The sequence below is a fragment of the Hemicordylus capensis genome, chromosome 4 (assembly GCF_027244095.1).
Source record: "Hemicordylus capensis ecotype Gifberg chromosome 4, rHemCap1.1.pri, whole genome shotgun sequence".
Classification (NCBI taxonomy): Eukaryota; Metazoa; Chordata; class Lepidosauria; order Squamata; family Cordylidae; genus Hemicordylus; species Hemicordylus capensis.
The window spans coordinates 152700865-152715759 of record NC_069660.1 but is presented as its reverse complement, the minus strand read 5'-3'; the positions used below and the strand labels follow the sequence as shown (position 1 = coordinate 152715759).

At 42.3% G+C, this 14895-nt stretch overlaps 1 protein-coding gene across 12 annotated transcripts in view; it reads right to left on the bottom strand.

Annotated features, from left to right (window-relative positions):
- Positions 1-1236: 1236 nt before the first annotated feature.
- The window catches only part of RGS8 (regulator of G protein signaling 8), a 71817-nt gene continuing 58158 nt past the window's right edge, over positions 1237-14895 (bottom strand). For 11 of the 12 annotated variants that reach the window (XM_053244998.1, XM_053245000.1, XM_053245002.1 and 8 more), the window contains 2 exons: positions 14328-14494; positions 1237-12081 (listed from right to left, as the gene is read on the bottom strand). In XM_053244998.1, the coding sequence (XP_053100973.1) occupies positions 11899-12081; positions 14328-14494 (350 nt within the window). In that variant the 3' untranslated portion in view covers positions 1237-11898. Of the gene's footprint in view, positions 12082-13156; positions 13240-14327; positions 14495-14895 lie in introns of all 12 variants that reach the window. The other variant, XM_053245004.1, reaches the window with a different exon arrangement.

Below are 14895 nucleotides of genomic sequence, written 5' to 3'. Positions count from 1 at the left end.
ACCCCAAGATCCCTCTCCTGGTCAGTCACCGACAGCTCAGATCCCATCACCGTATACTTGAAGTTGGGGTTTTTCATCCCAATGTACATAACTTTACACTTGCCGACACTGAACTGCAGTTGCCATTTTGTCACCCACTCACCCAGTTTGGAGAGATCCTTTTGGAGATCCTCACAATCTGTTTTGGATTTCACTACCCGAAAGAGTTTGGTATCATCTGCAAATTTGGCCACCTCGCTGCTTACCCCCTACTTCTAGATCATTGATGAATACATTAAAACGCACCAGTCCCAGTACAGATCCCTGGGGGACCACACTTCTTACTTACTTCCATTGTGAAAACTCTCCATTTATACCTACTCTCTGTTTCTTGTCTTTCAATAGGTTAGCAATCCATACATGTGCTTGTCCCCTTATCCCATGACTGCTAAGTTTCCTCAGGAGTCTTTGATGAGGAACTTTGTCAAAAGCTTTTTGGAAGTCAGGTATACTATGTCAACTGGATCACCTTGATCCACACATTTGTTGACACTCTCAAAGAACTCCAAAAGGTTTGGGAGGCAAGATTTACCTTTGTGGAAGCCATGCTAGTTCACTCCCAGCAGGGTCTGTTCTCCTATGTGCTTTACAATTTCATCCTTGAGGATGCTTTCCATCAATTTGCCTAGAAAGGACGTTAAGCTAACTGACCTGCCATTTCCTGGATCACCCCTGGATCCCTTTTTGAAAACTGGTGTTACATTTACTTCTTTCCAGTCCTCCGGTACAGAGCCCGATTGCAGGGATAAGTTATATATTTTAGCAAGGAGGTTGGCAATTTCACATTTGAGTTCTTTGAGGACTCTTGGATGGATGCCCTCCAGCCCTGCTAGGTCTTAGCAATGTTTAGCACGAGCAGATTCAAAAGACAGAGTTCCTGTATCTTCTGCATTTATGTAAAAGAGAGAGGATGCAGCTTGTCAAATCACAGTACTGTGGGAGAGAGAAGCTGCAGCTGCTGAAATTCGCTCCTCTACAAAACAATTAAAAGCATAGGGGCCCTGTCTTCCATCAAATCTCAACACACTATTGCAAATCTTTCAGGTTTAAAAACTATTTTTTCTTCCTTAGGACAACTTTCTGTGTACATGGCTATGTTCTGGAAAGATGGTGGATATAATTTTGGCCTAATAATTCCCTGTTTTCAGCTGTTTGGGTCCCCGCCTCACTCCATGCAATCACTTTGTAAAGCACACATTGTGTTCCCAGCTGAGTTTTATTGCACACAGTCTTGAATTCGTGATACAGTGATGTAGAAAAGCTGATGGAAGGCATTGAGCAAAAATGATTCAATTTTACTAGGCTAGTTTAACACAGCTAAATATATACAGACATACTTTTCTTCTTATTTTTTCCATTACAAAGCTAAAAAGGAAGCACAGCAGTAACTTCAAGACAGCAGCTAATGACTCCTAATCTAATAGGAAAATGGAAGTAAAGAAAGCTCCAGTCCCTCTCTCTCTCTTTGCTTGTGCTCTGCATAGAGTGGGTGGGGAACAGCTACAATAGAAAGGATGAGCTTGAATTGTTTGGGAAGCAATTCCAAGACTGCTGTGTGATGAAACAAAGCATACAGCTGGCATAGAGTTTTCCAAAATATGCTTTCATTATGAATCTCTGATCCAGAAGTCTTTGATCATGCAAGTGTACACAGCACCAAGAGAGACAAAACTTACCAAGAGGGTGCAGAGATGCTAAGTGGTGATGTTGCTCTTTATAGGATAGATTTGTGATCAGAAATGAGTTTGTATGGGTTGTAACAAAGCAGCAAGCAACATGTGAATAATGAGAGTCCAAGATACGTGTGAAAAGCTAAGGCCAATCTACACCTGTTTCAGCAATCTTAGGACTGTTCTGCGTTGGACTGAAGGGAGGAATAAAATATTTGAATGCTCCCCAAATAAAATATTCACTGGAGACAAAAAGAGAAGAGATCCAGCTAGACTGCTCCCTGATGTGTAATTTTTCTAAATGCAGGAAGGTCTTTACACAGGGGTAAATAAAAACACCTGATCCCCACCTACAATCTGAACCGGTACAGTCCTAGTAGGTAGGCTGCATCAGGTGATTTCTTTGCATGCATAGACAAGCTCAGTTAGCAGTTATTTAGAAACAGCTTTTTTCATATCTCATTTTAAACTGCTTTCAGTTTAAAACAGTCCAAGAACCAATATGGCTGTAGCAATATGCAATGCCTGTTCTGTTTCTCAGGGTTATGGTTCCCCACGCCCCCACTTATGCTATCTTATATAGCTGCATGTGTTGTGTGCTAGACAAATATTCTAGGATATCCTTATGGTAGCAATCTTAAACTAGCCAAAGAAATTCAGCACCCACTCAGGATGATTCCCAAATGGGCTATTTTAAAGCTTTGTCTGTTCTGTATGACTGACCAGCCTGATTCTTTCAGTTTGTCATTTTATATGCAAGTCACCTACAATCTTTAGAAAAGATAGTTCTCATACTACATAGGCTGACTTCCACAGATCTCTCTTTCTACCATCCTACATGCACAAACATCTTGTGTGAATAAGGTGACCTGTAGACAAACTCATAAACTGCAGACTGGTATCCGCCCAGGTCACTCAGTGAGCCAGTCACACGCATTCTGTTAAATCAGGCACATCAATCTCATTCAGAGAAGGCATATGCAGTACGCACAGGAAAATCTATAGAGGTCATCTCACATATCAAGAAAAGACCTGCCAAATTGGTTCTAAGGAGAATTGGTCTGGTGCAATGAGCATTTTAAAAAAGTAGACTGGCATATATTGTTTAGCACAAGTGACAGATATAGTACAGATGAAGTAAATATGTTAAAGGACAATGGCAGACATGAAAAAGCCAACATATGGTAACAACTGAGAGTGAGATGGGGACAGGTGAATAACAGCCTTAGGATTTGCAGAGCCCAGGTTTTAAGCAGGGCCTTCTAGAGTTAGCAGTACATTTTGTAAAGAATTAGGAATATATATATACTGGATTTCACTCAGAATACAATATATTCCCAATTCTTCCTTAACTAAATACAATAATGTATTCCTAATTCTTTATATTGCTCTCCATTATGTCTATGCTTGCATTGACAAAGTTGCCTAAGTTATTCAGTTGCACATAGTTATTATTTGCTCCTGGCTGCTGTTTCCTAACAACTCCAGATACTGACATATCACCCCTGTGCATATTGCCCGAACAGGGCAAACAGCCTGAATGTGCTCTGAATCTACTTTTCTAGATTCTGTTATGCCCTAGGGTTAGTCACAAACCAAGGCTCCTTATATAGGTACGGCTGTTGTTAGGTGGTCTCATCGCTCTATGTTCTGCCTCTGCCCTGGGCGCTTTCCAAACTAGCTGCCTCCATTCGGGCAAGTCGCATTGGGGCCGTAAACAGCAGAGGGAGCAGTTGCACAACAACTAACAACGTGAAAAAACAGCAACTTTTTCACACTGGATATGGGACGTCCTTGCTCTATATCACAGCTATTAAATTCACAACAAGGCATTGGAAATGTAAACGGCACCCTGCTGTCCCCATAGGGACTGCGGTGTCACTACACAGGAAGTGTGGAATCACACTTCTGAGATTCATCCTGGTCCCATTGAAGGGCCCTAGAGAAGGAATTGGATTCCTAATCCCAAGAATGACTGCTTTTTGTTATAAATCCCCGGTAAGCAAATACACTTAAAATACCAGCCAGCCTGTGTTATCGAGGGCAAGTATTGATTTAGAAATAAGGTGTTGCTTTTTACTTCAACAGCAATTACAGGTTATTTATAATTAATTAATTTATTATATTACTATAAATAAACCAGTGTGTGCTCTAGGGGGATTCCACTAGGCTTTTTTCACCCCACATTAATGCAAAGAGTGGACACCTGGTGCAAGGGCATCCCCATCTGGGTATCTTGGAGGAGACAGAGGTGTGAGGATAATAGAGCAGTGTGTGGGATGGCATATGGTAGAAGTATGTGCATGCAGAAGGAAGGGGAAGTTGAGAGATGTAAAAATTAAATACCCAATGTATAAGGGAAACAGAGTAGGCTCAGGTTTTGTTGGCTGCTCTGGGAAGTTGAGAGATGTAAAAATTAAATACCCAATGTATAAGGGAAACAGAGTAGGCTCAGGTTTTGTTGGCTGCTCTGGGAAGTTGAGAGATGTAAAAATTAAATACCCAATGTATAAGGGAAACAGAGTAGGCTCAGGTTTTGTTGGCTGCTCTGGGCAAGAGTCCAGCTTTTTCTCCAACAGAATACCCTACTCACTCACTATTGTGATACTCAAGCCACCCACTTCATGATCTCCTGCACATTTCATGACTTCCTGCAGCTTCAGGCAGGGCCAAAAAAGACCCTTTTCTGAGCTCTTGGAGAGCTGCTGCCAGTCAGTGTCATCAATATCAAGCTAGATGGACCAGTGGTCTGACTCAATATCAAGCAGCCTCAAATGTTTATGAGGAAGGGGATTTTGGGTTTGCACCAGGTCTGTGGCTATCCTTAGTGGTGCTTTTTGAATACACATGAGCACAGAGTAGCTGCCCAGCTTTGGTGGTTTCTGGCAATGGCAAGGGGAGTCAGTATGAAAAGTGTTGGGGTCCTTCTTCAAAGGATGGGGGATTAAGGAAGGTGCATGCACAGAAGAAATAAGGAGAGTGACAAGTGAGAGGCACTCAAGGGCTGGCATGAGGTATGCTTTGATATTGCTCTATATGCTGTAAACATTTTATTTTTAATAGTATGATTGTATCATGGAACATTGAGTCCAGTTTGATAGATATGCAGCTGTGACTAATATGAAGCCTATCTTAACTTTACCATTCCCATTGCAAATGATACAAACAAAATGCAAGGTAACATCCTATTGATATGTATTATTCTACAATATGTATAGCCTAAGACACAAAAAACCATACTATGCTGGAAACAATGGATTATTTCTAAAGATATGTTGATTCAGTCATGTTCATTCTTGCTGAACTTTTACCTTCGCGACTGGAATACTAAAAGACAATCCCTCATATCTTGCAATCTTTTTGTTGCTTTTAACCTTGCATTTTTTATGTTTAAGGATTCCCTCGCCCACCTTATGATGTCTAGCATCTAAGCAGTGGAGGACTTTGTAATATCACAAAGCCGGACTATATAAAGTGACTAGTGGATTGCTCATCATGATGATGGATATATATGTGTGTGGGAGGGCATATATATTGAAGACATTGCTGAGGAGATACAGTAAATCTCTGGGCATTTGGCACACAGAGATATTTTGGGCACATGCTCTGTGCACATAGCACACACACAATAGAATCCCTCTCAGTGGAGACTAGGGGTGTGCAAATAAATCCGTCCTCAAATCAATTTGGGTCAAATCGGGGGTGATTTGCAAATTCGACACCAAATCGAATTGCCCTCAAAATAGAAGGCTTGATTCAGGGTCAGAGAATCACCCCCAATTCATTCCAAATCAATCTGGGTGATTCAAATGCCATTTTGAGGCCTGTTTTGTTGAGCAAACAGAACTCAAAATGCCATTTTTTCCAGGGATAGCTGGCCAAAAATTGGGATCAGTGGGTAGACCAGCCCTCTGCTCCGGTCTATCTGAATAGACCAGTCCTCCAAGGTGGGCTGACGTGCCAAATCCAGAGCGGTGGGCTAGTCTACCCACCGATCCCAGTTTGTAGGACAGCTCTCCCTGGGGGAAAGTGCCATTTTGAGGCCCATTTCCCCCAGAAAAATGGACCTAAAATGGCGTTCAAATCACTCGAAGCGATTTTAGTGATTAAAGGTTGATCCGTCAAGGCATCCAGCCAAGCCGGCTGTTCTCAACAAATCTATTCAAGTTTTATGCAATTTGATTCAAGCACGAATATAATCGCAAAAATTGATTCATACGCACCCCTAGTGAAGACTAGGTCATTAAAGAGGATGGACAGATTTTGCCCATCCACCACAAACACACACACACCACTGTCCCTTAGTGCAGTGATTTATTTTTCTCTATATGATAAATGGTAGGTAGCCATTTAGTTATATGGCAGAAAGTAAGGAGGTTCTGGTTCACTTGGGGATGCTTTTGGGCTGGAGGCAAATTCTTCCTACTCTTGCTGCTTTCAGCCATACCCCAAAGTGCATTCCAGTTACTCTGTTGCATGGTATTCCGCTGGAGTTACTGAGAAGCAATCCAGAGCTTCCCCGCACCACCCCTTCATCTGAACTTACCCATTGCAGGGTTCCATGTGGTGTGACATCTTGTTTAAAGAACTCTCCTCTCATGCTCCACCCATTTCATATGCAGAGTTCACACAGCAACAAACTGGCCTGGAGGGAACCTATCCTGTATGTAGGCTAGGCTAGGTTCTGCAGACAAAGAGGGCAGTGTGCAAGTTAAGAACCCTTTAAATGAGATAATGGCCTGCATGGAACCTTGAAGGGATGAGTGCTTTTAAAGAGGCCTTATCTCCATAAATTGGCCCTCTTATTGTATTTGCATGTGATACTAATGTTCGTAATGTACAAATGTCCAGTGCATTATGGAGTAAATTATATAATTGCTTATTAGTTTTAAGCTATAAGCTGCTGCAGCTTTTGGAAAATATTTTCTCCTTGAACTGCTCATAAAACCTGAATGAAAGGAAGGACACTTATCTCTTACAAAGATATGGAATATTGGAGTACTTGCAATAATTATGAGGCTATTTCCATATCCTTGGATTTATTAATATGGGAAGAATAAAGCATTCATCGGACACCTATTTTAGTACATTTGAGGCTGTGCTTTTGGCATGAAAGTCCACAATGGATGCCGATTTCCCCCCTATTTATATACATGACTCAGAATGGTTAGGCTATTCTTATTCCCAAGAGAGAGATCTTACACAAAACCAGTGACCAAAATTAATTGCAGAGCTTTCAGATGAGAAGTTTCCTTTCATTATACTTTACAAATATTATTAAATTTATCTCCTGTAATCTGAGCTATGGGATTAAAAGAGCATAGCCTGCAGGCAGAAAGCTTGTAATGAGTCTGACACGTGCAAGCAAACATGTGCTACAGCAGCATGCTTCCAACCATAAGTGCTTCTCTTTTTCTTTATTTTCAAAAACAGCCCCCAAGGCAAGTAAATTTGTTTGGGACTGGGGAATGCGGGGAGGTTCACTCTTTCCTTGGACCCCATTTCCCACCAAAAATGACCCAAAGTAGTGATTTCTGCTTCAGGGGTGGGGTCTTTTTTGGTGGGAAAATGAGGTCTAGGGGAAGAGGGAGCCCTTCTCCTAACTGGGTTTGCTCCCCACCATGGCTGTTTTTGACACACACACAAAAGAGGCACTTCCAGTTGGAAGCACGCTTCTGTAGCACATGTTTCTTTGCATGCACATACAGTTTCGCCCAAAAAGATTTTACAATCTCTGCAGAAAAAGTTTATGTTACTAGCAAAGCAGAATGAAGGCTGGGTTTGTCTTGTCTACTACAAAAGCAGTAGGCCTGAAGAGCAATAAGGAAGATGATGTTAGTGCCCATTCGTACAGCCTTGCTAATAATCCCACAACATTTACTAATCCACAATAACTTTTACTGGTCCATCTCCCTGTAAATGCCTAGTTTAGTCACTGGCAGCATATGGAGAGTCTGAAAGAAATGAAAAGAACCAATTCTATTGTGATTTGCAAAGCCGCCTTGTCACATGCTATAGGTTAATAGGTTAGTATATATTTACAAATTTGCTTCAGGATATTTTGTTAAGCATTTGCCCCTATTTGGCTTCACATATCAGGTGCATTGAATCTTCTGTCTGGAAGCCGCTAATCCTAACCCTCCAAGAGAACCAGAAAACTATTCTAAACCCAAAGTAGCTTCAGAATGTCCCACTAAGCATTCCATCTTTGCTTCCTACACCACTACCAATGTGTCTGAGTTTATTACTCCATCCAGACTACAGACTGGTAATTGTAACTGAGTTCAAACTTCAAGTGAATCTACATAGACAGCGGATACACATAGTGCAGTTTTCCTGGACTGCACCATTGCATATTTGAATTGCTCCCTACAGAGAGAGTGAGAAAGCAAGAGAGAGATACTCCAAACACATAGAAAACAAACATACCAAGGAGAAAGGTTCTAAATTAGACTTCTCCTTGACATGCCAGTTTTCTGTGAACTGGGACCTTTCTTTTTTCATGACAAAGTATTCAAATATATAATTCCTCCCTCTGAATTGTACTGTATAACAGTTCAGGAAAAACTACATCACACAATTCTGCAGCAATGTGATAAACTCTAAAGTGTCAGGAGGCACTGCATCCATCTTAACAGACCTTTGAAACTGCCTCTGCCAGTAAACACAACTGCTCAGAAACCTATTTACTACTGGCAAATCTCCTGTACCTTCTCAGGGTACAGTTGTTTTGAGAAGGGGGCAGATGAACATCCTGTGCATGTCCAGTCTCTGCAATCTACATCTGCTTACTGCTTCAACCTGCACTGCCCCCCACTTTGTCTGACCTCCCACAAAGGAGCATTAATGGTAGGCTAATGGTCTACCATTAGCCAGGATGCAGTGGGCTACCTCAAGCAGCAGATCTGGGAGTACGGTTAAATGGCAGCAAATAGTCAATTATTTAGATGTATACCATCATAATGAGTATTGTATGAATCATCTACCTCTGGCTGTCTTGGGCCATCATACTTCTTGCTTAGTATGCCTGTGCTGTTTGGAAGTTCCAATGTAGATGCACCTTCAGCCACTAAGCTAGAAAAAACGAAGGTCATTTGGGCTTCTCAACTGGCAATTTGCCTGGTAAACTGAGACCATTATGATTCAGCTGCTCTCATGCTCCCTGCTAATGCCAGACGTCATTTTTAATGCAGTGTATTTAATGCAGAGTCATCATCAGGTGAATCTGTACAGCCCATGTGATGCTAGGAGAGTGCAGATTTTTGAATACAGAAATTCTGCAGCTGAATGCCAACCTACTGCCCCACCCTTAGCTCAGCATCATACCCAAGCTTATAACCTTTTGTTTTCTATGCCTCATGTTTGGGGGACACAGTACCCATTGATATCACTGATATGTATGCATTTTTCCTAGCTTGTGCCTTTTTAGTTTTAAAACCCAGTTTCCTCTCGTGTGTGTGTGTGTGTGTGTGTGTGTGTGTGTGTGTGTGTGTGTGTGTGAATGATTTCCCTTGAAACCAAAAAAGAAAATCCCACCCCAACACTGAGTCTGCTGTGAAATAATTTTCTTCTGCAGAGCCCGGTAACATTATGACACAGCAGATGTCTACACAATGTCTGTTTTAAGCTGTGTATCTTAGGTAATAAAATATGACATATGCATATATATACATATAATTGGGCATGCTGCTGTATTTTGAGAAGACAGATATATGCTTCATAAAATCTAATATATATACATACTCTTGCACTCACAGCTTCAAGACTTGGATTTTCATTTGGAATCCCCGCCCCGCATAAGCAAGTCTGTTAGGTCAGGGCCCACGTGCCCTTTTATGGTTGCAGAGCACCAGCATTGGTCAATAAATAACAACAATAAATTATCATCATAAATAATATAATGGTGGAGTTCAGTGCCATTGGTGCCATTTTACCCACTGATGCATGGAAGTGGAAGAATGGTAATTTGTGTTTGGCATGTTGGTAGGGTTGCCACTTCTGGGCTTGGCAGGGGCTCCTGTTCCTTTAAGAGCTTCAGAATTCTACAGAAGCTTAGTGCTGCACCACTTTACTTCCCTACCCTCTTCTGGCCCACTTGAATATGTGGGGCTTCATATTGCAGCTGGTGTGGGGGGGAGGACATGTAATGGAGGAGCAACTGGAGAGATCTGAGCCTGTCCTGTTTCTATGTAATTCTGGAGCTTTTCAAGGGACAAAAATCCAGTCCCTCCATATGGAGGGGGCAACCTTAACAGCAGAGTAGCCTCCCTTTCCTTTCCTGTCATTTCCCATCTGTATCACAATTAGGGCCTGTTTACATTATATTGATTTATACCAGTTTAATGGTCATGTCTTCCCCTGAGGGATCCTGGAAGTTGTTATTTGATTGTAGGGTGGGTTGTAAACATTTGTTAATGGTATCTAAACTGGTTCCCCCACCAAACTACAGAAGAGGGAATGACTGGTAAGCTCGTTTACGTTTGTATTGTAAATAGATCCTTAGGATTGCCAGGCTGACATGTAATCGCACCTGTCTCTCTATCAGTTCTGCAGCAGCAAAAGAGGATGAGGCTGCGGTTTTTCCTGTCTCACTCTTCCCCCAGTCTTCTGGGGGGCAAAATGAGAGTTCAAGTTGTTCTAGTGGGTGAAGAGGATGAGCAAAGGGAAAGAGGAGCAGCAACAGCATCCGGCTTTGCTGACGTGGAGCTGTTAAAGAGATGGGTATGACTTCTGAGTTGCAACCTGCTAATTACTTTGTCCTACTCATTCTTTACAAGACATCATGTGTGTTCAGGTGATGGGCCTATTCTGTGATCTCCTTGCTAGTTGACCATTAATATAACAGGTCCAGCCCCCACTCGACAGGCATTCCCAGAGAGACCTATTAGCAGAACAAGTTAGTCCAGACAAAAGTGCATTTTGCCACTTCCAGCCCCTGCCTCCCAAGTTCTCCCTGCAGTCAGCTTCTCCAGCTTTGCTATGCCTTTTTGGAAGCTTACCAGCCTGAACAGTTGCTTCACTTGTCCCATAGCAGAGCCAGCCATATTAATTAAGGGGGGGAAATCAAGCTTCTATTTGAAGAGACATTCAGTTTGTCCCTTTACAGAAGGACCTTCACTTCTTTCCACTGTGATATGAAAAGCGTATTTAGAGTTCCTTCTTGAAGCTGCGGCCAGCCTTACCATGAAGCAATATGAAGCAGTCACTTCGGCTGCAGATTCTGGGGGTGGATGGGTTGGTGAGCATTTCCACCCACCCCTGCTTCCAATTCCTGTCTCTGCATGTCATTTAAATAAAAAAGAAAAGAAACACCCTAATTTACAGAATAAAGGCAGGAGACACACACACACACCCATGCCCATGCTTTGTTTCAAATGCAAAAATAGTACTGGTTGCAATTTGGATTGTTTTATACAGGGAAGAAGAGGCAGAGGGCTGCTTCATGGTCACATGAACAACAAATCCATGGAAGGGGAGCTGGCAGTAGTATTCTATTTTAACTTGGAACTAGCCCAAATCCTGTGAATTATGTCACCACATTAACTCTCTTGCACCTAGCACCAGCAACTCATCAGAATGCTGTTCAAGTGGATAGCAGTTCTTAACCTGCCTTACAACACCAATATCTTAGCAACCATCCAAATGTACAGGACAGATGTGCTGTGGAACCTTTTGTCAGGGTTGGTCTGCACTGGAATCCAGAACTTTCTTATCTTTAGAACGATAGCCCTTGTGATAAGCCACAAGGTTGTCAGCCTCTGATCCTCCAAGTACCCAGTTTGGATCTGCTTTAGCTGCCTGTGGGCCAGCACAGACAATTATTGACAGATTAGCCTGGCATGGTACAATTTTAGGAAGCCTGGATTTATGACAGGTGATTTCAGCATAAAATGGAGACTTAATTTTATGCTCCTGAAAAGAGTGTCAGTGGCAAGGGGTTTTAATGCTATATGTGCACGTGTGCTTCTGTTAAAAACATAGACATGCACATGCACAAACTAGGATCCAAAGAGAGCATTGGATTCCTGTCGTGACGTGTTTTCCACACATACACAGCCTTCCCCCATTTCTCCATGCTGCTTCCATTCCCCCGCTCATTCTACCCCAATGAACTTAATTTCACATATGGAAATGGATTTGGCAGGTGCAGGAAGCTCATGGTGCCTAAGGAGCCCTCCCCATTCCCATTCTAGCTGAGCCTCCTTTGGGTTTGAGAAAGCAGATCTGTGTACATTTTGGACCTCAGGAATCTGGGGTAAGAGTCTTTTTCCATAAGGCTGTGAATTTTCCCTTGGGCCTGGTCAAAGCTTGATGGTGAAGGCTCTTGTATATTCCTTCTCGTCATCTCCCGTGTCTGGAAGTCTATATTCACCTGTGAAAGAAACAAGAAAGTACTTTGTGTGAAGCGAATGCTTATTTTGACTGTAAGTGAATTATAGCATTTTTGGTGCACTGTCAAAATTGTGGCCCTTTACGGGTAGTGGTGCCTCACAGCTTCCATGGCTGTTTCTCATTTTGCTATGGTAGTGCAGGAATAGGGTGATCATGTGAGAAGAACCACAGCAGTGCCATCCCCTGGATCCAGTGATCAGCGATACTCATGTGGTTCTACCCATGTGATCCTGTCCTTCCCACATGGCTTCAGTGTTCCCTCTAAGGCATGTGTATGTGTGCATGCTCACATGCATTTTGATGTCTGCTCGGTTAATTTTAGATCCCGCTCAGGATGAATCAGGAAGGTCCTACTCTAAATGCATGTGCACACACACTGCCTTGATACTGCCACCCAGAACAAAACTCATTCCACACAGAGATGGAAAAAATTAGAGAGAACACTGCATGGCTCCTCCGTTTCTAAGTTGCTGCGGCTATGTTATGGGGAAAACAGCTCCTACACCATTGCCTGTGAAGTGTAGTTTAGCTTTCAGTGATTCCCCTTTAAGTGAGTGAGCTTGTCCTTTAAGCTTGGAAGGACTCTACTTTATAGTCTTCCAAAGCTCCACTGGAGACAAGAAATGGAAATCTATCTATACCAACACTTTCATGTGTCAGTACTCAAATTGTGACAGAAAAGAGAAGGGGTCCCTTAATGAAATCCATAAGCTCCACTGCAGCTTCCCCCAAATAATGCCTCCCTTGCCTTTTTAAAAAGTGCAGCTAAGAGGGGCATAACTAGAATTCAAACACCATGTTCCAATAGGATAAAGCAGAATTCCTACATCTTCAGAATATCATAAAGATCAACATGCACCAGGGGTCAAATCTGGTCACACATGTACAGGTTCACATGGTTCCCCCACCCCAACCCCCACAAGTTGCTGTTAGTATTAGTTGCTGTTAGTATTAGGTGCTCCCACCACCTTGCATGTATTCACGCATTATGGCTGACATGCTGTGAAGGAATGATCCCACTGTGTCTTATGGTTTGTAATTTGTTTTGTACTTGCCTTGTTCTGTCTCCACTCCAAGCTCTGTAAGGGTTAAAAATGTTGCTACCTGTGACAAGCAGCTCTGAGGTAAAAGTTGTCAGCTGCAGAGTTTTGGAGAGAAAGTTGTAAACTGTTGTTATTGGTTTCTCCAGGCAGAGAAAGAAGGATCTAGCTGCCTGAGGTAACAAACTCTCTCATTGGCCAAGGTATCCCTTTAGAACTGAATAAAAGGGAGACAGTGTTACAGCCTGAGAGGAAGGAGAATGAGAAGAAGTCTGTTAGCTGTGGAGTGTTGTGTGAGCTTGAAGGCTAGAACACTAGCAGTATAAGATGGGGCTGAAACTGCTAGGGAAATTAGCAATGAGGGGGCTTTTCTTACTGAAGCCTGATAGGCCTTGTGACAGAAGGCTACCAAGTTTGCTTGTTTGTATTTTGTACTTTTTGTGCTCTTGCCAACCTAATCTTTCATCTACTGTTCCTGTACTGAATTTTTGCATTTTTGAAATCTTTTTATCACAAGTAAACCTGTTCTTGTTTTTAATATTTTCTGGTGTCTATCAGTTATTTTAGTCCCACCTCATGCCTACCTGCCCTTTTTACTTTATTATTAAATTTTGGTCTTGTTTTTCAATGACGGAGGGTTTAGTGACTGTAAGCCTAAGCAGTCACACAGGTTTAACCTTTTTTTGGTGGCAGTGGATGGTTAGACTGAGGACCAGGTATGGCCAAGCCTTCATACATGCATATATAACATGAGCCAAGAGATGCTTCTGTTTTGTAATAGTTCAGTTCAGAGCTCTGCTCAGCTGTGAAACTGCTGGATAACTGTGAGCAAATCACTATATCTAAGCCTAGCTTACTTCACAGGGCAGTTGTGAGGATAAAATTTGGAGGCAGGGATGGGTATGAAGTCTTTGGAGGAAGTGCAGGATAAAAATATAAATAATAATGTAAGCATTTGCTCCATATGCAGTCCTCTCACAGGTAAATGTGATATCAGGTAAGGGATAATAGCTTCTTGGGTTCTTACCATCAAATGCCATAAAATCCACTGAAGTGATCCACACTCCCAGCAGTAATGGTGAATGATATAGGTAGGTTTTGCATTGTGGTGTGGCCAGTTACACTCTACCATCCTTTTTTAAAAGAATTCATCCTGCCCAAATAAATGTACTTTGTATCTACTAACCTCTCGTGGGGCTTGCACATCAATGAATTCTTCAAAAATCCTTTGGGCCTTGGAAGCAAGTTTGGCAGTTGATCGCGTCTTTTTGAACTCCTCACAGGCCAGCCAGAATTCCAAGTTTTCCTCACTGAACTCTGTCTTCAGGAAGGCGCGAAATGCAGCCACTCCATCTGAAAAGAGACAAGTTGTTCTAGTAAGAACTAATCAGCCTACTTTCCTTTCACAATCTCTACAACTGGACTAAATTTGGTTCAGATCGGTTAGGCAGTCCACAAGTTAAACCTTTTGCACCTCAAACATTCACACATTTGCCACCTTGGATCGGGATGGATGACATCATTATATTCTCTGTGTGTCACTCACTACAACTGTACCAAATTTGGTTCAAATCAGTTAGACGGTCCACATGTTAGCCCACTTGCGCCTCAAACATTTACATGTCTGCCATCTTGAATCAAGGCTGATGACATCATCACAGACTATGCCGTTGAGGTGTCCCTATGTGTCCCTACAGCTGTAGCAAATTTGGTTCAAATCGGTTAGGCAATTCACAAGTTAGCCTGCTTGTAAT